Source organism: Protobothrops mucrosquamatus, unplaced genomic scaffold (assembly GCF_001527695.2).
Source record: "Protobothrops mucrosquamatus isolate PMUCROS unplaced genomic scaffold, P.Mucros_1.0 scaffold_252, whole genome shotgun sequence".
Taxonomy (NCBI): Eukaryota; Metazoa; Chordata; class Lepidosauria; order Squamata; family Viperidae; genus Protobothrops; species Protobothrops mucrosquamatus.
The window spans coordinates 553778-579871 of record NW_015386328.1 but is presented as its reverse complement, the minus strand read 5'-3'; the positions used below and the strand labels follow the sequence as shown (position 1 = coordinate 579871).

The window sequence follows — 26094 nt, the reverse complement described above, 5'->3', positions numbered from 1 at the left end:
TAAAGTAGTAGATCAGGAAAATGCTGTGGATATAGTATACTTGGATTTCATGAAGGCATTCGATAAAGTTCTTGGTAAGATAGAGCAATGTGGGAGAGACAGAACCACCACCAGATGGATTTGCAATTGACTGACCAACTGCACCCAGCATTTAGCCTCAATGAAACTTCATCTACACGGAGAGAGGCATGCAGTGGGGGACCTCAAGATTCTGTCTTCGGCACAGTGCTCTTCAACATCTTCATAAATTATCTAAATGAGGGGATAGAAGTGGAGCTCATCCAATTTGCAGATGACACCAAGTTGGGGGGGGAATAGATAACACTCTGAAAGATAGACTCAAGATTCAGAAGGATCTTGTCAGACTAGTCACTAGAGCAATAAGATATAGAGAGAAAAATAAGGTCCTGCACTTAGGCAGGAAAAACCAAGTGCATGGGTATAGAATAAGCAGTACCTGTCTCACAGCTAACTGTGAGAGATATCTAGATGTCTTAGTGGACCATCACTTAAGTATGAGTCAGCAGTGTGCTTCAACTGCCAAAAAAGCCAAGGCAGTCTTAGGCTGCATCAACAGAAGGATAGCATCAAAATCATGAGAAGTGAAAGTACCGCTCTATCTTGCACTAATGTGACCACATTTGGAATACTGCATCCAATTCTGGTCATCATGATACAAAAAATATGCTGAGATCCTAGAAAGTGTGTAGAGAACAGCAACAAAGACGATAAGAGGCTATGCTATATGATGAATGATTAAGGGAACCAGGTATGTCTAACCTAATGAAGAAAATGATTGGGGTGACATGACAGCGTGTTCCCGAAGTTGTAGATGCTTCATTGCTGGAGGTTTTCAAGAAAATATTGGACATCCATTTGTCAAGGATCTTATAAAGGCTTCTGCTTTGGGCTGGGGGGATGGACTGGAAGAACTCCAAGGTCCCCTCTAGCCCTATAATTCTATTACTCTAAATACATTCCAGTCTTTTACTTTGGCCTTACATAGAAAAATCAATTAAAGTTAAAATTAAATTGAAGATTAAATTAAAATTTGCAATCTTCAGAGCTTGCAAATGGAGCAGCAATTCTGCCTCTTCAATGTAGTTCCTTCCTATCTATTTCATACAAAGGCTAGCATCCAAATTTACCATTCAAGTTTTACAAAAGAATGCAGAATGTTTTGAAACTCCCAGATCTCTTCCATATACAAGATAATGAAAGGGGAAAAATTATGATTAGTATTTAAGATGCACTTACTACACTATACTATAATGTTATGTTATCCTTCTCGGTTGGAGCCCCCACCCTATGGAACGAACTATCCCCAGAGATCCGGGTGATTCCGGATCTCCCCTCCTTCCGCCGCGCCCTCAAGACATGGCTATTTCAGCTAGCAGGTCTGGCCTAAGGGATATTTTAATCTGGTTTTTTAAAACAATTTTAAAAAGAAACGGCCAATTAATATTGTGTTTTAATTACTTTTTAAATTTAGTATTTATTGTATTATGTATTGTTTTAAATGGCTGTAAGCCGCCCTGAGTCCGTTGGGAGAAGGGCGGGGTAGAAATTAAATAAAAGTAAAAGTAAAGTAAAGTTATAAGAACATGATAGAAATTGGAGGAAAATGATAATTCATCCAATTTACCTGGGATGATAGTAAGTTATGCCAAGCACACAAATATCAGTCTCTCATTTTTGAAAATATGTATCCCATCTATTGAAGCTAAACCTGCATCCATTCTTAGACCAGATTTTTTTCTTGTAGTCCACAAAGCTGCTCTTGCTTTTGATCTGTCCACCATGAATTTGTGTATTCCAAGACAGTGAATTGGTTCCACTTCTTTGCCTTCTCCAGAGCTTAAGCAAGAGTGCCAGAATTGCTTTTAGAAGCACAGCTGCTAGCTACACAGTAAGTTGTGATTGCTGAACTGAACCTACAGTTGAAGATGGACCTCCAAATATGGACCTCCAAAAATGTGGTGCATCATCTCTCAAAATGTGAAAGATAAAACTTCTGGAAATTCACTAAATAGTTTGATATTATTAAAAACTTCTTTCACTTTAATTCCATTAAAAATGAACTCACAATTTATCCCTTTTTCTGTTCATAAAGCAATCTCACTTACCATAAATCCTTTTATAGTTCTGTAATATGGATCTAATAGAAGGCTTGCTACAGAGCAGACCTGAGCAGTCCGGTCCCATCCATCTGAACAGTGAACAAGAACACTGACTCCCTCTTCAGCAACAGCCTGAAACAGAAAGAAAGAAAGAAAGAAAGAAGGAGGAATGTCTCTTTGATTCCCATAGAAACGAAAGTGATAGAGAAGAAGACACAATCTTAGGTATGTGGAATGTCAACTCTTAGCATCTCAAGGTAGATCTGGAAATACCTCTGCTAGAAACCTTGGGTAGCCATCGTCTGTCAAATATGAACAATACTGAACTGGATGAATCAGTGGTCTGAGTCAGTAGGAAGCTCTATTCCCAGTGTTGCAGCCAATGTAATACACTGTGAAAGGCTTTTCTACATAGTGAATAACCGTATTTTGCTGGATGGGACTATACCATGAAATCTTTTCCTTTCACCATCTCTGTCCTTGAAGAAGCCGCCAATGGGTCACCATGACTTGCCTTTTGTCCCACTTATATTGTCCGCTATTACTTTGCACCTTGGCTTTGAGCTTTTTTTTTTAATACTAATTATGAATGTGCTTCATGTCCAGTTGCAGCATTTCATTCTGACAGTGCAATACACACTTATCTAAGCATATGTGTGAAATTTAAGAAAGAATCATGAATATCAGGAAATTGGCATCAGCAGTTATGCTAGACAACAATAGGTTCACAAGCTTATGCCACAATTTGGGCAACACTTCTGTGCACAGTATCTAGCATCATATCCAGCACTGTCCTATTCTCTAGCCCAGGGAATCACACATCTGGACCATGTTAATTTTATTCCATAACACATCCCTGCAAGTGGAAGAAAACCAAAGATTTTCCATTACCTGAAATGGCACATCCCCATCCCCATTTTCATTTACAAATCATATATTGTACCTTTGCGATAAAGATGCCCGCATCCATAATGGCTTTGATGTGTTTCAACCAGCCTGAATTCTCTAGCCCCCAGAGGAAATCACTCATTGAAGGAGATCTCAGCTCACAGACTGCAAAATAAGCCCATTTCAGCAGACCAGAATTTTTTAAATGGCTAATTTTATATGGTAAGTCTAGCTTAAAATGGGGGTATTGATTTTCACATACATGTTGGTCACTTGATTGCATGCATGACTGATTTGCAACCGTGACTGGCCATTATGTACCAGTTTGACTTCTTGCACTGATGTAAGCCCTGTGCTTTTAAATTCTGGGGGAAACATGCAAAGTAAAGTCCCCAAAATGAAAAGGCTTGTCGACAGATACTGAATGAAGGACTGCTATAATCAAGTTTCTTCATATTTTAATCCAGTAGATGGTTTTTTTTCCTCAAAATAGTGGGAGTAAGTTTATCTTCTGCAGGGCTTCAGTTCACTCATACCTTTTTTTAAGAAAGCAACTAAAAGACCAATGTTGGAAGAAAAGATTCAATTAAACCTTCCGCCCCTGCCATTTCCTTCTTCAAAAATCACGGTCTCTTAAACTGGCATTTCATCTTAAAAACGGAAGATAAAAAGGAATTGTACAGTTGTATAAGCTTGGCCAACCTCCAGCTGCTGACATGAATAAAAGAAGTTATTCTTGCCATATAGGAGGAATATGGCCATCAAAAGCTCTTTCACGTCAAGCAGGATGCTGACCATTCAATGTCCTATTGGTGAGAAGTTCCCTACGCATACATCTGAAGATGTGGCAGATCCCTTTCCTATAGGCTACAGATGGGTTCCAGTAACCAACCTTTATATCCGGATCTGATAACCTTAGATTAAGCCAATCCAGATATGAAAAACCTGATGTCCTACATATATGTCAAGCTGTACTTATCCTCTGTGGGTTGAAAAGTTAGGAGTGGTGGAGCTCCAACACATCTGGAAGGTATCAGACTGGGAGGACCAATCTCATTGTTCAGTGAAAAGAGTGATTCTTTGCAGTTGGTCACAAAATAGGATGTTCAAAACAGCATCTCACAGAACTACCCTCATGATAGAGGATTGCTGACAGCAAGACTCCTGTCAAATGATTAATGCATCTACGCAGATGGGAGCACAAGCCATTAGCAGCTGGATTTACTCTGAGACTGCTTACCTCCTGTTTACAAAGCCTAAATAGAGTCAAAATAGAGGTTTGTTCCCATATCAGAGTTAATATTTGCTTTCCACTTGACTTAGCAAAGACCACAAAGTCCTAAACTGCAGTCCTAAACGTCAGATCTAAATCAGCCAGGTCTGATAGCGGTAGCTGACCTGGAGTTCAAAAGAGAACTAATTTCGTGAGGAATTCAGTTACTAAGCAACATCTCCATTAAAAGCCTTGCAATTTTTATTTGCAGAAATTTCCATAGGGAAATAGATGTCCTATTCTTGAAATAACAATATTATAGAGTCTTTTTTCCCCCTTATATTGTAATACTTTTTATCTTATTCAATTTCTACTTTATTTTTGTTTTATATTGTTTTACTGTATTTTAGTTAATTTTTCTGTGGTATCTAAGTCTTCATTTTTAGGTTTTAAATGACTATTATATTGTCTCTGTTGTAGTTGGTCATTTGTCCCTGTGTTTTTAACACTGGTAATTAAATAAATTGGAAAAATACATTTGATTTGACACATTGCCATTGTAGATCTGCCTTTCACCATTAATTGTACAAAAAGGATCAGCAGAAATGACAATGTGGGCTGATCAGACAACAAGTAGAGTAACCAATATGTCAGATGTGGAAGAAATAAACCAAATTTTCTATAAGCTCAGCTACATACCATATAACTTTGTTTCTTTTTCCAAAGTAGGATGAGAATGGTAAAAGAAAAGGGTAGTACATATATAATAGGTTAGCAGAAACTATCATAGTAATTATTAAAATGGCATGTAAATGTTCTACATTAAGGTACACATACTTTTTTATGGAAGAGATGCTTCCAGATGCAAACAAAGAACTGCTTAAATGCAGTTATGTCTTTTTTCAAGATTCCAAGCATATATGAAAACAGATGCAGACTCATTAGAGCAGACATGTCAAACTTGTGACGTCACATGAGGTTGCATGACGTATCGGAACTTTTTCCCCATTGCCGGCAATGGGCTGGGCGCAGTTTCCTCATGATGTGTCCAGCCCGCGGACCGGCAGTTTGACACCCCTGCATTAGAGAGTTGCATTAAAGCCACATCTGCTTTAATAAGTCAGATTGCCACACCTGCTTCAATGAATCAGATCTTTAAAGCAGCTACTAATTTTTCAAGCTCATGAGGAAGCATTTCTTCTGAAACATTTTCAAAACATACAGAGAGCCAATCTGAAGTTATATAGAAGCTAAGTCCCTCTAATGTCACAGGAGGAACTATTCATAAGATGAATCCCCTATTGAAGAGGATCCCCTATTAAGTGGCTAAATTCTTCAACTCAACAATATCAGATAACAAGGCTGAAAAATATCTACAAGCAAAGCTCTAATAGCCACTGAAGCAGAGGGCCAATTTAAGGCAACTTCTTTAGAAAATTTGTTTCATATTAATGGGCTTAAGAGCTAAAACCGCAATGCTCTTTGCAGTATTAATGAAGCAAAATCCCTAATTTCAATTTTGGTACTAATATACATTCAGCTCAGAATGTATTAGTACCAAAGAAGAAAAGACGGATGAATTTCAAGCTGCGCCCAGCATCTACAAAGATAAGATGTTACCTTCAAGCATTTTTTGGAGGCTGCTTCGCATAACATGGATGTTCTCAATACCTATGAATTGAAACTTGATGTTGGAATAATTGTCTTCATTTTCGTACCCTTTGCCAACTGCTCGGTTTGCCATTGCATTGAGCTGCACAGATCAAGGGGAAAAAAATACCCTTCAGACCATTGACATAATGTTCTTTCCTTTATAACAAAGAAGAAATAAAAACATTACCATTGGCCAAAAGAAAGAAGGAGGAAACAGCCTTCCACAATATCAGATTATGAGTTTTATTAGTGAAAACATGGGCTGCATTCTGTATTTTTTTTTTAAAAAAGCCATGAAATAAGAACTGCCGTCACCTTTGCCTTCGACTACTTTGGAGCTTTTAAATTCAACAGTGATTTCAATTGTACAATTCATCCAGAAGGTGGCAATCTCTCTTCAGACCCACAGAATACAGAATTGATCTGATCTGTTCTCAGATGCCAAATTATTGTTGACCTTAGCTGATTTGCTAGAGGAACCATGAGTGCTTTTTAAATGAGGGAGAATAGGAAATGCTATTATGCTCTAAACACAGAACTCACTTTGTCTGTGTGTGTATATGTGTGTGTGTGTCTGTGCCTTCGAGTCAGTGTCGAGACTAGTCCCTCCAGTTTTTTGGCAATATATCACAAGTGGTTTCAGAAGCAAAAGATTATCTGCTTCCTCCAGTTGAGAGAAAGTGACTGGCCCAAAGTCACCCAGCTTTGTGCCTAAGGCAGGACTGGAGCTCAAGGTCTCCCAGGTTCTAGCCTACGGCCTTAACCACTACACCAGACTGTCTCTCTCACTTTACCTACTAACAACGTAATTAAATATATGTTGAAGCATAAAGACCTTTTCAGATGCTGCTGCACTCAACAAAAAGGCAACGGTCAACAAGTTGTTATTTAGCCTATAGTACAGTTCCACTGGATTGAACATGCATTTTCTACAATCTAGCAAATCCTGTTAAAGCTCTGGAAAGTTTCCTTGATAGCATATCCCACGTTTTGCTTACACAAAATGCAAATATGGAATGTTAACCATATTACATGTAGGTCTTTGGACACGTGCTCTAATCTTATAAAGCTGGACAGTCCCCTACTGCTTGTCACAAAATCCAAATAAAGTTATGTTTATTATAAGGCTCGTACTCTTCAATATCTTCACAAATGACTTAGATGAGGTAATTATAGGGGAACTCATCAAATTTGCAGATGATACCAAACTGGCAGGAGTAGCCAACACCCCAGAAGACAAACTCAGGATCAAAAAAGATCTTGACAAACTTGAGCAATGGGTCCTATCCAACAAAATTAGTTTCAATGTGGAGAAAAGCAAAAGTTTTACGTTTAGGCAGGAAAAATCAAAGGTACAAGTGCAGATTAGGCGAGACCTGGCTTAAAAACAGTAACTGTGAGAGGGACCTTGGAGTCCTGGTGGACGATTACTTGACTATGAGCCAGCAGTGTGCAGCAGCAGCCAAAAAAGCTAATACAATCCTGGCACAGAGGCACAGAATCAAGATCACGTGAAGTATTAATACTAGTAACACCACATCTGGAATACTGCAGCCAATTTTGGTCACCATATCACAAAAAAGATGTTGAGAGTTTGGAAAAAAAATCAGAGAACAACTAAGATGATCANAAAGGCCTGGAGACTAAAACATACAAAGAACGGCTGCAGGACTTGGGTTTGGCTAGTCCAGGGGTAAGCCAACTGGCTGGCTCAGGAATTCTGGGAGTTGAAGTCCACAAGTCATAAAAGAGCCAAGGTTGCCTACCCCTGGGCTAGTCTAAAGAAAAGAAGAAATAGGGGAGACATGATAGCAGTGTTCCAGTATTTGAGGGGCTGCCACAAAGAAGAGGGTCACGTTATTCTTCAAAGCATCAGAGGGCAGGACAAGAAACAATGGTTGGAAATTGATCAAAGAGAGAAGCAACCTGGAATTAAGGAGAAACTTCCTGACAGTGAGGACAATTAACCAGTGGAACAGCTTGCCTCCAGAAATTGTGGGCGCTCCATCATTGGAGATTTTTAAGAAGAGGCTAGACAGGCACTTGTCTGAGTTGGTATAGGTTCTCCTGCTTGAGCGGGGGGGCTGGACTAGAAGACCTCCAAGGTCTATTCTATTCTATTCTATTCTATTCTATTCTATTCTATTCTATTCTATTCTATTCTATTCTATTCTATTCTATTCTATTCTATTCTATTCCATTCTTCATTAGCAGGAAGTGAGATCTTCATAAAGAGGAGATCTGTTGTCTGCTAAAAGTTAGTCTCAAACCAACCTACTTAAAAGGGCAATTTTTATTTGGATAAAATGAAAACTAAAACAAAACTAAATTCAGCTTTGAAGTTCAGTCTCACATGTTTTTCAAATAGTTGATAAAGAAACACCTTCTCTCCATCTTTTCAAATGAGAAGACAATAACTTCAAATCTTTCAGTTCAAGCCCCTCCCCATTCAGTAATACATTTGTTTACTGAGAAAACTAATTTTAGGATTGTAAACACAATTGCCATTTCTATGCAATCCTTCAGACAAAGCATGTGTTGCTAATGGCCTAATAAAACAATATTTCTATTTGCTGAGATTTACAAACAGAGCTTCCCTTCAGTGCAATTAAAAACAGTTTGATTCACTTTTAACCAGCTTTGACTTTTTTTCTTTTTCTTTTGGCAATTCTAGAACTTTTCATTTCAGCCAATCCTCTGCATAAAAAAGACAACAGAATTTGAAGCCTCTTACTTACTTTGGGGCGTGTATCAACAACATAGATAAAATCACTTCCGGGATTTGCCTTTCGGATTGACTGTAGCATTTGTTCATCTTCCAGGCATCGAGCGCTGAAGCCTGCTAGAGGTTGGCTACTTCGACATATGGAAGCCTAGGAGACAACAAAAGAGAGAGACTGGAACAGACATATGCTTTATTGTGAAAATATTTAGTACACTCAAGCTTGTTTATAACACTCTGATTGCAGTTTAGTTCCTTTTACAGCAAACTGACTTTTATTACTTATTTGTCACAAGCTGCCATTTTGAATTTTCCAGATGATACAATGCCAATCAAATGTGTTTACATTCCCAAGATGATCCCTGAATCACATAGTAAAGATTAAAACAAGATTAATGTAATTAAAATCTGATCAATTAATCAATGTAAAAATCTCTGATTGTTTGGCCAGCAAATTTATAATTTTTCCTTCTCCATAACAGGACTATAGTAAGCTCTATCTTTAAAAAGAAGTCAAATCAGATATGGTATGTCCCATCCTTCCATTGGGAGATATTTTTGTAATCTTGTTTGCCACAAATTCTTTCAAAATTATTTCAATACTCAAAATCAGGCATCATTGAATAAATTATTTAAACTTGTAATCTCATGCTTACGTTATTCTGCTTGTAGTAATAGGAAAGTGCGGGAAAACGCCTTCTACTACGAAATTTAGAGCTTCCCACAATGATATGAGCAGTGGCTGATTTGGGCACATAGATGTCAGTAGGATATGAATCACACACCTGTCCCAGAATAGAAGAAAACAAACTGAAGATTTTTTTACTGGCTTGTTCAAGCAATCTATATAACAATGTTTCTCAACCTTGCCAATTTTAAGATGTGTAGACTTCAGCTCCCAGAATTCTCCAGTCAGGCTGGGAGCTGAAGTCCACACATCTTAAACTTGACAAAGTTGAGAAATACTGTTGTATATATTTATTTTTCAAACACTCTGCAATGAATTATTCAAAACTGCTTCATAAATAGTTATTTTATATGCTTGCAGTGAACAAGAAGAATGAATAATAATTCTGAGAAAATTTTAAAAAGTGCATACTTTTCTTGCACTCTTATGTATTACTATAATCAATATTCAAATAGACTAAATAATATGACACATCTTTTATAACTGAAGCCTATTGGGAAATTCTGACAGGTTTAGACCTTGTCTATCTGAAGGGCACCAAGAGAAAAACTGCAAAAGCTTATTTCAGGACCCTTTTTTTTTGCAAAGATGAAAGATTACAGGATTTTTTTTCTCTGCAACATCTCTTCTCTCAGCATCATTGTGTTTAAAGATGAAACATGATATCAATCATCATTGTATTCCTCAAAAACAATTCAGATGTTGAATGTAATTTCTGGAATCTATAGTCAAACACTTTTGGAAGAAACCAAGTTAAGAACTCTATCAATCCAGGAATACATAAAATATTACAAATGTCTTCCTTCCTTTACATTCCCTTTCCAGAATTTGGTTTAACAGTTACCAATTATCCATTATTTATGTGCCGGGAAATAGTTTTTTTTTAATGCAAGCCAGTTTCTGAAGCTAACGTCTGAAGCTGATTGTGTTTAAAATCACAATTTCTCAGGTAGGATGGCAAAGAAATCAAAAATAAACAATGAAGCAAGTTTTATACAGTACTACAAAGGCACATATCCTAAGTCAGTGGTGGCGAACCTATGGCACTAGTGCCAGAGGCGGCACTTGGAGCCCTCTCTGTGGGCACGCACGCTGTCGCCCCAGCCCCGCCTCCCCCCATAGCCCCCTCCTCACCAGCAGCCCTCCCGGAGAAGATTCACCCCCAGGTGCGGCCCGTGCGGAGCTGCACAGCCAAGCACATGGTAGCTGGGCAGCAGATGATGCTGCGGGGTGCGGGTGGAGGGCGTGGCCACCATGGCACTGCAGGGCCGCCTGGGCGATCTGTGGCGTGCCGTGGATGGCCCTGAGGGTGGGCGGGTGAGGGCGGAGCAAGGCGGGAGCGGGTAGGAGGAGCGGGAGCGGGCCGGTTTTTGGGCACTCGGTCTCTAAAAGGTTCGCCATCACTGTCCTAAGTTAATATACTGCTCACAAAAATAAAGGGAACGCAAACCCCTTCAGTTCCATGGTAAAATGTTCCCTTTATTTTTTTGAGCAGTATATTTACTGGTTCAAGTATTTCATAATGAATTAAGCCACTGAGTTATTTGGAAGGTGATGGAAACAGAAGTTTTTCACACACTAGTATTTTGAATCACAATATTTAGACCTCAGGCCATTTGTTTTCATGAGCAGCAACTCACCCAATAATCTCTGTTGATGTCACTGATCTGCCAGTAATTATTTGGAATTCCCATACGATTGTATTCTTCCATTAAGTTTGTCAGATTCCAGCCTTGCTCTCGTTCTTCTTTGTTTAATTTAGGATTGAAAGAAAAACAGTAAAGTTCTTCATATTTCACTGAAAACAAGAAAACAAGACAGTTGTTATTTCTTCACTAGAATTACTGTTGTTATTATTAATGCAAAATGGCAAACACTTATTTGCTTGATTTATTTGCTTGATTTATTTGCTTGATTTATTTGCTTAATTGTTCGAACTGTTCATTTTTTGAAATCAGGGGAGAAAGCCAACTTCTTTAGAAAGGTATCATTGCAGAAAAGCCAAACAACAATTAATGAGTGGATTTCAGGTCAGTTCTGTATTTTCTTTGTCTGGATACTTTTAAGATAACACTCGGGAGATAGCCAATACAGTATTCTCCTTGAGATTATTTGGTAATTTATATCAGGTAGACAAAGCAGATGAGCAAAGCAGAAACATTATTTTCCTCTCTGTGTTTTATTAATTTTGCTCTATTAGATGGGATTTGATTCATGCTTACATTATCTAGTGTAATCAATGCTGGAAAGAGCCACTTTAATATAGTTGAAATTATTTTTCACATTCTGATATAACATGGATTGAGTATTTAGACAATTAGAAATATTTGGCAAATGATGGCAAAGAAATGGCTGCCATATTGATTACAGCCATTAGCAAAACATATAGCAGAAGGCAAAGAAACATCGGTTTGTGCCAGTCATAGTTTATTTTTAAAGAATGCTTCCATGGATTACATAGGCCCAAAAGTTAGTTAGAAAAATAAATTATACTTGAGGTTGGCACTTTGCTTCAGAACAAATTATCTTCCCAATTATTTTTATAAATAAATGAATCTAATAAATTAAGAAGGCTTGGGAACTTAGGGGACAGTGTCAACAAAGATATCATCCATGCCAAATCACCCTAGGGAATTATATTGGAGACACAGTTTCTACAAAAAGAGGACATTTCCATAAAACACTCTTGTCCCACGTCAGAGATTAATACTGAAAATGACAGAGAAGAAATAAAATTCCAAACATAAAAGAATGATAAATCTGGATGGAATAAGCTAAAAAGTAAATGGAGATTCCAAATTGTTTGGTACCAGAGCAGAAAAGAACAGCCTTTAAGGAAAAGACCAACAAAACAGCCAGAGAACTAGCAAAAGGAATAAGAAGAACATGAGCATAAGTAGTTAAAGAAAATACAAATGAATACAACAACCAACTATATCAAAAGCAGAAAATATTCACGAATTGCTTTTTCATGACCGTCCATTCAGATAAATGGAACCTTTTGTTGAAATAGAATCCAAACAATTCAGCCTCCTAGTATTTTTGATTTATAAACAAAACAGAGGAGTCACCCATGTCTACAAGAAAGTAATTTTACTCAGGGCAACTGCCAGCATAGATGCATGGGTACTTCCTGAACTTCCATTCTATACCTGGGCGCGCCAGACGTATCAGAGAAATGTAAACATCATGGCAGTCTCTTTCCTGAGACATGATGAATTGAATGTTCTGGAAATTCTTACAACGAATCAGCAGTGGGCAACCAGAAGCTGATGTAGCAAGTTTCTCAATTGAAGAGATCTGGCTGTGAAGAATCTGATAAAAAAAAAAGTCAATCTAAAGAGAAGCTAAGGATATTCCATTTTATAAATTAACACAATCAAAACTGTATGATGTGCCTTAAGAATTATTGAAGTTCTTTCATGCCTACTTGCTCTTTCAATTATTTAAACTCTTTTGCTTGCATAGATTGTATTCAAGCAGAAATTCGACCTCTGACTACCATGAGTTGCTACTGTTTGGATGCTGGCACTGAGTGAGGGGTTGGATTCAGTGGCGTAAATTACCTCTCTGTGAGTCAAGGATTCAGAGGGTCCTTGAGGGCTAGGAATTTTTATGACTACAGATACAGATAGAAATGAACAGTCCACAAATATTCACAAAGTGTTTTAACAGACCTAATTGCCTTTGTGTTTGCAGAACATTTTATGGTTCTAAATGTACGTCACAGCCTGTGCAGGTCACTGGATTTATGAAGATATGATAGTTAGTTGTCATACCCATGTCTCCTTACGATTGTCTGGCTCATTTTCTACAAAGATGACATGAGTGGCTGTTAGATACAGAGTCCCTAGTACAGTTCTTTTGGAAGATATTCCATCAACGAAGCGCACATTTTCCACCTACAAACAGAGAAAGGCACAAAATGACCAACACAAAACTTCTTAGACAGAGTTTTAGAGCCATATTTTTTCTTTTAAAAATGTGTTATATTCTGTAATGCTTTGATATTGTGCTAAAAGATGCAACACTATTTTACCAATGTCACCCCTCTTCAGCGTTCACATTTCAAAGTGACGAGTCGCCATCTGATTATGTAAAAGCTATTACTCTAATTCAGCAAATGCTATGAATCAATCTGACAATAATGAATATTGCTCATAGCACTGCTCACAGGTATTTCTTTTTAAAATAAATATGATTTATGAATCCAATAAATCTATTAATAGCAAACCTGATCCCTATCTTATCTGGGACATCATAAGATTAGAGTCAGACAAAAGAGAAAAGAAACCAGAATATATCTAGAACACTTAGAAATACATTGCATTCAAATACATTCTTAAAAAAAACAAAAAACCAATTGAGAAGTCAAAATTTACTCATCTCTTGCCTATAATGACAGCTGAATTATCAAGTTTAAACATTTTTCCTATGGTTCAAGCTACTAATGATGGCAACTGAAAAAACTAAAATCACCTTCTTCCAAATTAGCATTTCCATGTGATCTGGGATTATATCTAAACCAAATTCTCATGGTCTATATTTAGATTCATTGCTACTTTCCATCTGTCCTCTGAGCATTTGGTTTGGTAAAAGTAATTTAAGACTAAAATTCCAGAACCTAAAACATTAGTTGAAAAAAATGGATTGTATGTTACTGATTTCTTGGCTGGATCTTACATGACTGTATCTTGGCTACTTTTTAAATGACCTATGTCAAAAGCTGGTCACAGCAGCAGAAAGCCAAACCACTTTCATGGCACATTCTTCTAGAAAACAGATCCACTGGGAACTATTTTTGTGCAACTCACATTCTTTCCAATGGATAAGTGAACTTTGTTATATTAAATCTAAATTTAGGCAGTTTATAGCCAGATCAAAGTACTTAGGCCCATAAAAAACTTCAGTGAAAAGATGGGTGAGCTTTCTGGGAATGGAAGACAACCCTGCAACTGACACAATCCCCCTCTGGTAAAATAAATATCGGATGCAAGGAAAACACTATATAGAGACTCCAAACCCCTGAAACTCTCCCTTTCCTCACTCTAATAAATGCACACACGAGCTGGGCTTCTGTGCATACATGTGTATATATGATTGCAGCTGAAACTGGTAAACCAAGAAGACACCCCCCCAGTCTAGAAAAAAATCCATTATGTAAAGAGCTGCCTCTCAATCCCATCAAGGAAATGGCCAACTCTGTCTGTGTGTCTGTACACACATGCACACATAAACAACTTCCTTGAACTGCAGTGGGCCATATGATCCCAAGGCTTCATTCCTATCTGCAGTAAAGATTCCTGTCTAGATATGCCTGCAAGGCTTCTGCCAAGATAAACCTAGTGCTGAATAAGTAGTGTTGTAATTCATTGTGAGGCCAGGTGTAAAATCTGGCAACATACCAGAAGCCACATTCCCCCACCCTCAGGAAGAACTGGGCCAAAAAGAAATCAAATTTAACATAAAATGTACAATATCATTATTAAATGTCATTGTTGATAAAGTAAGGTTTTCTGTTTATGACATTGATCCCCTATCTATAAATATAAACAGTACCCTTGTTCATGGAGAACACACAAGTACAGGCAAAAATGCACATCCCCTGCCTCTCTTTCCAACAGAAGAAGGAAGAAAAATGTGAGAGAGATGGGAAAGGGATCTCTGCACTGGGAAGGGAAACAAAAGCCAAGAGAAAGAAGAGAACAAAACTGGATGGCAATGAAGTGAGAAGAGAAAATTGGACAGAAAAGAAAGAAAGGGGGAGAAGCAGCTGTGTTTAGACACTGTTTAATACATTGTAAGTGAAATTCATCAGACAAGCATGCAACTCAACTAATGAAACTGTGTTTTTCCTCATTAGAAAAATACTTTACTAATTAATTACAGTAATCTGATTAAGCCTGCCAACTTTTATTTACTTACCAGGCAACAAGCCCTATTAAATTCAGTAGAAAGTATTAATGCACAAGGCTAGAGTTTCACTGTAAATATGGGAATCCTCAAGAGAAGGAGAGGACAAAAAAACCCCACATCTGTAATATTACATTACACTAATGAAGAAATTTAAATATCTGTCTCAAACCTCATGTTGTGTGCATAATCTGTGCAATAGTGTCATGACATTTCATCATGTTGATATTATCATTATAGGAAAGTGCCACCCCGTCAAGAGACACCCCTGGAACAGACAAAGAAAACAGATGGAAAAATAGTGATGTCTTTTACTAGGACTCAATTTTAAGCTTCTTCTCTCCCACCCAAAATCTCAAAGTCTCCAAGCTTCTGGACAGGACTTTGACAGCATCATTCATCTGATTTAGACTAGTAAAATAAAAGCTGGGTGACATCAGCATATTGATGGTACCTCAGGTCTTTAAATACTATCCCCTAAAATGTGGAAGACATTTGTTTCTTAAACAGAAGATGATCTACTTCAAACCCAGTCAAAAATTTTAGGTTCAGGAATATGTTCCAGAACCCCTTAGCAGAGTTTAGATAAACAGCAGTAAAAAGTAGAAACATTTTATATATTATAAGAACAAAACAAAGAAAAAAAATGCTATTTGGGAATTCAACTTGTTATAATTTGCTTAAAAACAAAAAAAACCCCTGTGATCTTATACTATACTTGAATGGTATAGATGTATAAATAAAACCTTATTTTATGTGATTATTTATTAGTAGCAGATATAAAATAACATATAAATGAATGTCCAGTCCTGTGGGCTGATTGCTTGCCCACATAAATTATTTGGAATTGAAATATTATGTCAAACCATGTCTGTCCACCAGGATCTTTTTTCCCTTATGACCTTGATTTTTGTATAAGAAATGAACAAAGGGTGTTAAAAAAAACTATGTCAAGGGGGTTATATATGATAGCTACCGCAATTTCTTATGTGGTATAAGTAAAGAAGGCCAAAAATAACATTTTTAACACAACACATCTTAAAGACAAAGAGGAAAGACGGTAAAATATAGATACCGAAGGGAATGTAAATGGCAAACAGATGTCAAGCACTTTCAGAGAAGAAATGTGAACATTGATCTTCTCAGCAAGAATAATGGGAAGCCATTAAAAAAAAAGGATGCTACACTGGAAAAAAAAACTTTATTCAGGCTGACTTTAGAAGAAAGGATAGACAAATGCTATATAGCTATATATCAATATTTGCATTGGATTTATCCTAAGACACAATTTGCCTTGGATGGCATAAATGTAGATTTCAATGAACCACCTAATTTAAAAATCCTATTGGCCAAATTTTATAAGACTTTTCAATATGAACCAATAAGAACAAGGTACTCTAGATAAATTAGAAATGTATTTGAATGTGGATAGAAATGTAGCAAGTAATGAGAAGATATCCAAGTGGTCCTCATTCATTCAGTGACCATTCAAAGTTACAGCACTGAAAAAAGTGACTTATGACCAATTTTTCACACTTAGTTGTAGTCATAAGTCATAAGATTTATGTAGTCATAAGTCGAGGTCTACGACAACTATCTTACCAGAAAAGAGATACGAATATATTTTTACTGGATGTACAAAAGGGATCTGTTAAGGTTTTGAAGATTTTCAAAACTTGCTAAAGGTCTGAAAGTTTTTGGGGAGAAAAGATAAAAAAAACTACAAGAAATCAAGCTGGAGGGCTCTTTGTGAGGGGGTTAAGAAGAATTAAGATTGTCAAAAGTATAAGAAAGAAATGCAAGGTTGCCTACCCCTGCCTTATTCAATCAAGGTTAAGATGGAGAATTACAGGTAGCCCTCAACTTACAACAGTGCGTTTAGTGGTCGTTCAAATTACAAAAGCAATGAAAAGTGACTTATGACCAGTTTTCATTGCAGCATCTCCATGGTCATGTGATCAAAATTCATGCACTTGGCAACTGACTCATATTTATGATGGTTGCAGTGTCCCAGGGTCATACAATCATCTTTTATGACCTTCTGACAAGCAAAGTCAACGGGGAAGCCAAATTCACTTAACAACCATGTTACTAACTTAACAATTGCTGTGATTCATGTAACAACTGTTGCAAGAAAGGTCATAAAATGGGACAAAATTCATTTAATAACTGTCTCACTTAGCAATAGAAATTTGGGCTCAGTTGTGGTCATAAATCAAGGACTACCTGCAGTTAAATCTGACAACTCTTCCTGGACTTTTGCTATAAGACAGTGGTGGCAAACCTATGGCACGAGTGCCAGAGGCGGCACTCAGAGCCCTCTCTATGGGCATGCGTGCCGTTGTCCCAGTCCTAGGCCTTCAGCTGGGTTTTATAAAACCTTTTTGTTGCCGCCGTGTACAAAAAAAAAAAGGGTTCAATCAATCAGTCAATTTCAACTTCTGACGGAAAAAAAAGAACTTGCAAAGTTGGAATTGATTGATTGAACTTTTTAGTCCCACCCAGTCTGCCGTTACCACCGCAGCCACACCCACCCAATGGGCCACACCCACCCGGCACCCGACGATGCATAAGTGGGTTTTGGGTTGCAGTTTGGGCACTCGGTCTCTAAAAGGTTCGCCATCACTGCTATAAGAAATGAATGCTAAGGATTTTCTATTTTGTTTTTAGCTAAGAGATATGGGGTGAAAAGAACATATGTTGTAACTTAAGAGATGGCAATAAATTTACATAAATTTGGGTATTTGTTGGTATGAAGGGAGCAGTCCTTTTTTCTTTTTTGCACTATTTTTGTCTTTTCTTTTTTGTTTTTGTAGTTTGCTTAGTTTTTATTCTTTTCTATTGTAATTTCTAACAGAATTTTAAAAAATAAGAATGTCCAGTGATCAATCCATTCTCAGCCTGTTGCAATGTATAGTTAAGACAAAAAAATTACAAGATTTTAAACTGAGATCTGCTGCATTTATATGGCTTGAGGTTTCCAGTTTGTAATAGCTGTTTTACTTTATTGTTAATGGTTTCTCTAGTACTTTTCATAGCCCTCTTGTCAAGAGCTAGGTCCCTGAAACTTTATGTGTAAGTCTTCTAGTAAACGAAGCCTCACAGTCACCTAAAGCAGAATTCAAGAGGAATATTCATCTTACCATTTTCCCTGGACATAAATAATGTCCCCTTCAAACATAGTCAACTGGTAACTTCATGGATCTGTTCATGTAAGGGTTGTTGGGTTTTTTTTGTTAGACAACAATACAGAAGTGGTTTGGCAGTGCCTTTTTTGCCTTTTATAAAACAGTTTTCTCCAATCTATCAGCTATAAAAAGTGGCATTCTAGGATGCCTAAGGCATCTGGAGGGGAATCAGATCAAAGGAACCTATCATGGTGCTGGTTGGAATGCACAAACCAAAAATATCCACAAAACACTGATGCTTCTCTCTTTTTACTTTACTTTCTCTCTGGAGTAAACTATGAGAAATCAGAGGCTGCCAAAGCTTTTAACTTCCTATGATTTTGTTTTTCTGTAAGAGAAAGAAGCATCCTTTTTTATGCCGCCTCTCATTCTCCAAAATTGTCCCTGAAAGATGATCTTCAGAATCATTACAACTACAAACTTCCCCATTACAGTTTCCCACAAATATTTTGAAAAAGCAATTTGGTCAATTCCAAATGCTCTAGAATTGTATTTCATGAAGTGGGCCCTGGATGCTTACAGATTGGGCTGACCTAAAGGCTTATTTTGAGAAAGACATTTCAATTTTCTTCACCACTATAGATGTAAATGTTTATGATGCTCTCTATACTTTTTCCAAAGTCTTGCCACTGTGGTACTTTTTAAATATTCAGGATTCTATTTACAATTTCAATTATTCCCAGCATCTGGAAATAACTAAGACGAGGAAGATATTTACTGACCTAAATATCTAGTAAGAAAGAGGAAGGGGTAGGGAGAAAACTTGGAACTGTAAGAACTTGACCACACAGGATGGAACACACTAAATAAATAGATACAACAAATAAACTCTTAATGTTATTATTACTATACTCTACAACACACTAGGGAGGCATTTAGACTGCTTTCTAGAAATCAAGTTAAATAGCTGTGTCACCAGCATTCTCTAGCTGTTGGGTCTGCACAATGTATTTTCAACAGAGGCTGATCAGGAATGTCCAAACTGCTTGAAACAGCCATTTTACTGTAGGTGGCTTTCTCTAGACCAAAATATGTAGACCACATGTGTTTGGTCCAGGCATAGACACAAAACATAAATATGCCAAGCAGAAGTGATTAAGAATGCTCAGAACAGAGTAAAAGGCAACACTATTGGTGGCAATGTGTGCTGCTGGCAACAAAGGAGAAGAAAAGGAATGTGACAGGTAGAAAGGAGGTGGGGTAGAGAGGAGACAACGGGAGAGATGGCCAGATTTCATAGTAACTAATGGAGGATAGAGAAAAAAGGTGCTAGGAAGGTCAATAGACGAAGTCAGGATCTGCCCTCAACAGTTCAGATGAACTTCAGAGCCACAGTATTCTTCAGTTCAAAATAAATTACAGCCTGCATCCCAGGCACACCCATATAGCAGATATTGTACACAATTTGTTATTTGTTCCTCAATTTTGCTGTCATTTAAAGTTAAGCTATTATGGGGTTTATCATACTGGGGCTACACGAATGAATGAGTGAATTAGTTTCCTGTCCCACTTTGCTATTATTTAGTGCTGGGTTTTTCAAATTATGTTCCACAAAATCCTACCATTCTGCAGGAACTTGATGAAGTTCCATGAAAGACTAAGCCCCCCCCCCCCAAAATATCATTCAAATACAGTCAATTTTCTATCACTAGAGCTTTTCCTTTTCATCATTGGTTCTATATATATATTTTTTAAAAAGTTTTGCAGTTAAAAAAAGAAAGCCATGATCTACAGATCATTTGGATTTTTGCAGTCCAATTATGAGCCCTACTGTTAGTGGTTGATTACATCTATTAATAATATTTAGTATTTTGCTGTTGTTCCAAAGGCTTTTACCTTCTAATTTATTTTAATGGTTCAAATCTATATTTGTTTCTTTACATTACATTAAATCTCATAAATAATCTAAGCCTATAGCATGGAAGCAGGGCAGGCCATAGAAAAAAGGATAGTAATCAATGGAAGGTGGATTTGCTTTCAAAATCTTGCACTTTCAGTTCATTTGTTCATTTAAAAATTGATATATCTACCCATCTTAAAAACAACTCTTTTATTGGCTTACATTCAATAAAACAATATAAAACAGTAGGTCTCAAAAATATGCTAATTACAGTAAGGGTTCCTACATTAGTGTCCCAATTTCAAGAAATGCTTGATTTTTATTAATCCAAAATATTTTCTATGCTACTTCCTCAGGTCATGGGGGGGTTGTCTTCTATTTGTTACTGAGTTTATTTAATGGAACATAATCATAGAAAAGAATGAGATTAAAATTATGCCTTTTGGGCATAAACTACAGAAAGAGATAAAAAGTGTCAGGATGATGCTTTTAAATGCAAACCACTATATTCTTGTATGTTCAAATCACATTTCATGTGTAGAAGCCAGAGGCCTAGTATCATAACCTTAAACATAAGAAACCATTATTCAAACCTACAGTATGTTCTACTAGGATTTATCATATACAATCAGTTGTAAAACAAGATTTTAAAATCCTAGACTTTAAACACTTTATTGATGCACATCCCAATTTAATCAAATGTCATGAAAATAAACTCTTATCAGTCATCAGATTCAGTGATACTCTTCCAGGGACCCATTTTTATTCTATTGACCTAGAATCAGGACCCGCTTTGAAATCTCATAATAATATAATCCCATTTTCACCTATTATTTCTCCCTGGAAGGCAGGGGAGAAGGGAAGGGGGGTTTTTCAATCTGAATTTCAAATAAGAGTGTGATCAAAGGAGGGTAAATAATTTCCTGGCTTGCAGGCTGATGCTGCATTATTATAGGCAAGGAATGAGTAAGCGCAATTCTGTTTCCAACTGTGTAAAGAATATGATCTGATTGGAATGCACCTCCAAGTTTAAAGGACCTTTTCCTCAGCAGCATTCTTACCTGAGTGGGAAAAAACGGATTCTTTAAACATGCAACTTTCCACCATTCTTCGTTTCATAGGTGAGGATTAATTCACCCCAGCCTGGAACCCCACGCGCAAGGGGAAGGGTAATTGATCCCCCCCACATTTCCCTCTCCCCGCCAGATCCTGCTGCCCCAGGCCCCACACCTTCTTCGATACGAGCCTTTATCCCCTCCGCTCCGTCTTTCCGGCACCGTACTAACCTTGGGCATTCTGATGTACTCCATGGCGACCAAATCTCGGTGCGTGGGATCTTCACGCACCTTACACAACCAAGGGAGAGCGATGCACCATCAAATACCCGTGCACCAGAAGGCAAAGACAAAGAGGGGCAGGGGCGGGAATATTAGAGAATCGGGGTGGGGGGGAGTAAAGAGGAGTTGGAAGATCTTCAGCTCTCAGATCAGATGAGGGGATGTTGTGATGCTCGCAGGTCAGCGCCGGGCTCCGCCTTCTGCAGCGGCTGCCATGCTGCTCTTTTCAGGTTCGGGCATCAGTCAGAGCCGCCGGATGCCCAGTTCGACAGATCTCCAGGCCCTAAAGACTGACGTGTTTCAGCGCAAATGCTGCGCAGGAGCTACTTTTTATACCAGCATCATTTGCCATCTTGGCTCCCAAGTTGCTCAATCCTTACTGCCTCAGACGGATAGATCTAATATTCCTTTCTCTCTCTTTCTCTCTCTCTCTCTCTCCTGGAGAAGTGCAACCAGAATTTTACCAGCTGAACTTTACCTGCCTGCGTTTCCGGCTAGCATGTTGGGAGAAGCCAGAATATTAGAAAATGTATCTAATTAATAAGCCCTCATTAGGTGAACCAAGCTGTGTACTGCATGCCAAAGCAGCCAACTTTGTGTTTTATAGTTCCAAAGAAAACAAAAGTTGTCTTCTAGAAATAGAAGACAACCGGATATTTTAAAACAGATATAGCAAACTAACATAATAGACAATAGATAAAATATACAAAAGTTTGTGGTATAATATACAAAATTTAATAATATAAGTACAGTTGATTGATTATGTGACATCAAGTCAGTTTTGACTGCTAGGGACCACATAGATACAATTTTCTCTATGATGATGTTCTTAGCCTGGTCTCCCAATGGTGGACCCATCACCATCATAATTGACTCCATCCACCTTGCTTCTGGTTGTCCTCTTCCACCTTTCCTAGCATTACAGCCTTTTCCAAAAAACTGATACACAATGTATCTAAAATAAGTACAAAAAAATAAAAAATCAAATAAAACAATAGCAATGCAACAATAGATTTATCTATATAAAAAGTGCTACAAGGCCATTTTTAAATAATAAGTTGAAATTTGACACATGGAATCATATTGTCCAGACTTTACTGTCAAAAAAGCAAAGATAGTGGCTGTGCCTGCATGTCTAAAGCTTTAGCTCTTTTTATATGAGCTATGATGCGTGTAAATGGAATCAGAATTTTATATATCTGTGGCCATCATCTGGATTTTTCTTTTGCCCCATTGTCTATGCCAATAAAGGCCATAGTTGACACATTTCTTCAAGTCGTCCTTTGCTGTCTGGTACTTAGAATGTTTCTGGGGAACACATAAAGCCTTTGGGGGCAACAATCCAACCATGATAAATCCAACATTCTTCAGAAATACACTGATTCCAAATTTATACAATATAATTTAACAACACATTAATATTCTTAAATCTAAACTTCTTTCCAACAATCTGGTTCGCCATAGTGAGACTATTCAACCAATAAGAAGCTATGAAAAGGATAGTTAACACACATTTTTATTGCATCTCTAACATAAAGGTAGAAAATTTATTTTTTAAAAAGAGCCATTGTTTTAAAATCATAAGAAATATAAAACTTTTAAAATGTGAGAACACTAATATTTTAATGTAGGAAACTCTAGTTCTCTATTACAAATTCTCGTATATTGTCCATATTTATTTTAGTAACTTTTTCAATTGTCATTAAAATTTAATTGTTGCTTTAGCTTCTAAAACCAACATTTAAAACCATAGGAGTTTGCAAGGCAGCCAATGTAACTGGTTCATCCCAAACAAAGGACAAATGTTTCAGCTGAATGTATTGCCATTCAGTTGTTTTTGGCAAATTATATTCTTTTTGTAACCTTTCAAAAGTTTATAAATCACTAGTGATTAGCTGATTAAGAGTAACTATCTCATTTTCAACACATAATTTCCAAGAAAAGATTTTACTTGCCATTTTTAAATAAAAATTATTTTAAAGGTTCAATTTCTTATGGCAACAGGATCATTTTTAATCTCTTACACCAGAGGTCCCCAACCTTTTGGGCACCAGGGACCGTTTCCATGGAGAAAGGTTTTTCCACAGAAAGGAGAGTGCATGGTTTTGTGTGGTGCCTGCATCTCACGGATGGGGCTTTGTTTGTGCGGACAGATTGCTGGCAGGCCCTGGCCTGGTACTGGTCTGCAGACCGGAGGTTGGGGACCCCAGTCTTACACAGTATCATCCAAATATGTCTGCCTTTATGTCACCAGGTTGCTACTATACCTAGAAATTGCCAGGATTTCAAAGCTGTCATATAATAGTTCCAAAAGAGATCCATCATCGTAAACAATTAATAGAATGAGGGACCTTCAGAAGATGGCAAGATGTAAAGGATATTAGCTTTTGATTCTTTTCAAAACCCCAAAGAAAAATCCTGGAAAATTCAAAGGAAAAATAAATGTGAAATAAATGGTTCTGTAGTGTTAGGGGTGTGGCTAGGGAAATTAGCCTTCCCACAGGCCCATTTGGGAATTAGATCTATTTAATAAATGACAAATAAAATCAAACTTCATCTTTTAAAAAAAAAAGGGGGAGGAAGGGGAAAATCTAAATTTTTCACTCTGGTTTTAAGTTCTCCTAAGTAAAACATTCATTAGTGAGTGAGATAAATTGTTCAAATCTTAGTAGCAATGTGAAACAGATCTCCAATCAAATGTGAATACAAGGGCTTCAATTTACTACAAGTTGGTGCTGTCTATTCCTGATTTAAAGCAACTCCTGTTGCAGAGAGCTTCCCAGTTGCATAAAATATGCCATTTACTAAGCATGCACTAAAAGTACCAGAGAAAATACATTGGGCTTGTGAGAAGTCAGCCCCCCAAAGAAGGAAATATTAAAAGGGCAAAAAAGGATCTTAAAGAGGCAGGAAAACATGCCCAGTTTTCTTAATAGCCCCAGGTCTCCCTTCCCCAAGCAGAAACCAGCTCTATAGAGATGCAGATGTAAATCCAGGGAGCTAGGAGATTAAGAAGACAAAGACCTAAAATCTACATACCCCATCCAAACTCTAAGAATCATCAGCCCCAGGGAAGCAGGATATGACCTTTGGACATAATAAGATTGACCCATCACCATCAGAATATCAGAAAGGCACACTCAGACTTAGGTCATGCCACAGGAACAACTCCAAACAAAAGGCACCAAAGGGTATAAAACCCCACTCCCTACATGTGCTCAGCCCCTTTTTCCTCTTTCCTGCCAGAGCCATCTTTCTGTCTGGCTCTCTTCTTCAATAAACTGCAACCTTCTTTCTAAAGCAGTCGCCATGTTGTTTATCCCCGGCTTGGACTGAAGCAGGATGAAGACTTTTCTTCCAACAGGCTGAAACATACAAAAGCAAAAGAGAAAATAGTTATACACAATATATCTAGTGAATGTTTTATTTAGTAGTCCAAATGCATCTGTTGTTTCTGAACCAGATTTCCTTCTATTTCAATTATTCTTGGGTGCCTTTCCAAATCCCTGAGGATTCCAACAGCTTAGCTGTTGGGGAGATGAAACAAACCTCTTTTCTCTTCTCAGCCTCAATTCTCAACATCTCTCTTTGCTTTAAAAAGACAAATGGCCTTTCTCCTCTAGCAAAAAAGGAGAGTTGGAGGGAATGTAACTTCCTTACATAGATCTATACAATGCTCCAATCATCCCAAATGTGTATTGAAATGTATTGAAATACAGATATTATTGGCTTGCAACAAGGGTTTGTCTCTCCATTCATTAGTTTGGTATAGAGAGTTTGCTAAATTAGCCAGTCATTTTCAAAGGTTTAAGAGCTGCTACAGCAAACATCAGCAAAGCAAAAAGATGTTCTCTTGATGGTACTAGTGAGAGCCAAAAAAAGCTTCTTTAGCTTTTTACACCTGTTTATATGTCTTTTTTCTTTCTATAGTTCAGTCTGTATTAGCCCAAAGGGTGCAAAGAGCTAGTTATTTTCCAACTACTGATTTGACTGTCTTTTGCAATACCTTGTAAACCTTCCAAGTATTCCAGAGAATTGCAAAGCAATATGTCAAATGTTCACAAGGACATTGTGCAACATGGCTTGCCACTTTGCTTTCCTTGCTAAGATTAGCCGTGAAACTATTACTAAAACTTCAAAAGAAAAAGAAAGGGCATTAGGCAGACTTGATGTTTCTGATATAATAAACTTCCTGAACATAAACAAGTCTGGATCAAGTGACAGGGTTCCCATAACACACTGCCTTAGAAAGTGTTGGCACAACACACTAAGCAAATGATATGGGGAGGGTTTAGTGCACTGTCAGAAAACACTGTAGTCTAGAGATTAGGCTTGAGGGTCTAGCAAATCATCAAATCAAAATCCTTTACCAGATGTAGGTACAATTCAGCCAGAATATTACAAGGAGAAAGGGGTGGGTGGGATACAAGTAAGTGTGCAAATTGCACAAGAGAGAGGAGAAAGAGGAGGAACAGCTGGTAAGATCTGTAAACCATGATTGAGCAAACTATAGCTTAATATCTGGCCTATAA

General features: G+C 37.5%; 1 protein-coding gene across 1 annotated transcript in view; it reads right to left on the bottom strand.

Moving 5' to 3' along the window:
• The window catches only part of MTMR7 (myotubularin related protein 7), a 33778-nt gene extending 12243 nt beyond the window's left edge, over positions 1-21535 (bottom strand). Inside the window, exons 1-9 of the mRNA XM_015830984.1 lie at positions 21512-21535; positions 13064-13186; positions 12437-12599; positions 10925-11082; positions 9253-9381; positions 8613-8747; positions 5842-5974; positions 3064-3173; positions 2127-2252 (exon numbers count right to left, since the gene is read on the bottom strand). Coding sequence (XP_015686470.1) covers positions 2127-2252; positions 3064-3173; positions 5842-5974; positions 8613-8747; positions 9253-9381; positions 10925-11082; positions 12437-12599; positions 13064-13186; positions 21512-21535 — 1101 coding nt within the window. The remainder of the gene's footprint in view (positions 1-2126; positions 2253-3063; positions 3174-5841; positions 5975-8612; positions 8748-9252; positions 9382-10924; positions 11083-12436; positions 12600-13063; positions 13187-21511) is intronic.
• Between the last annotated feature and the right edge of the window lie 4559 nt (positions 21536-26094).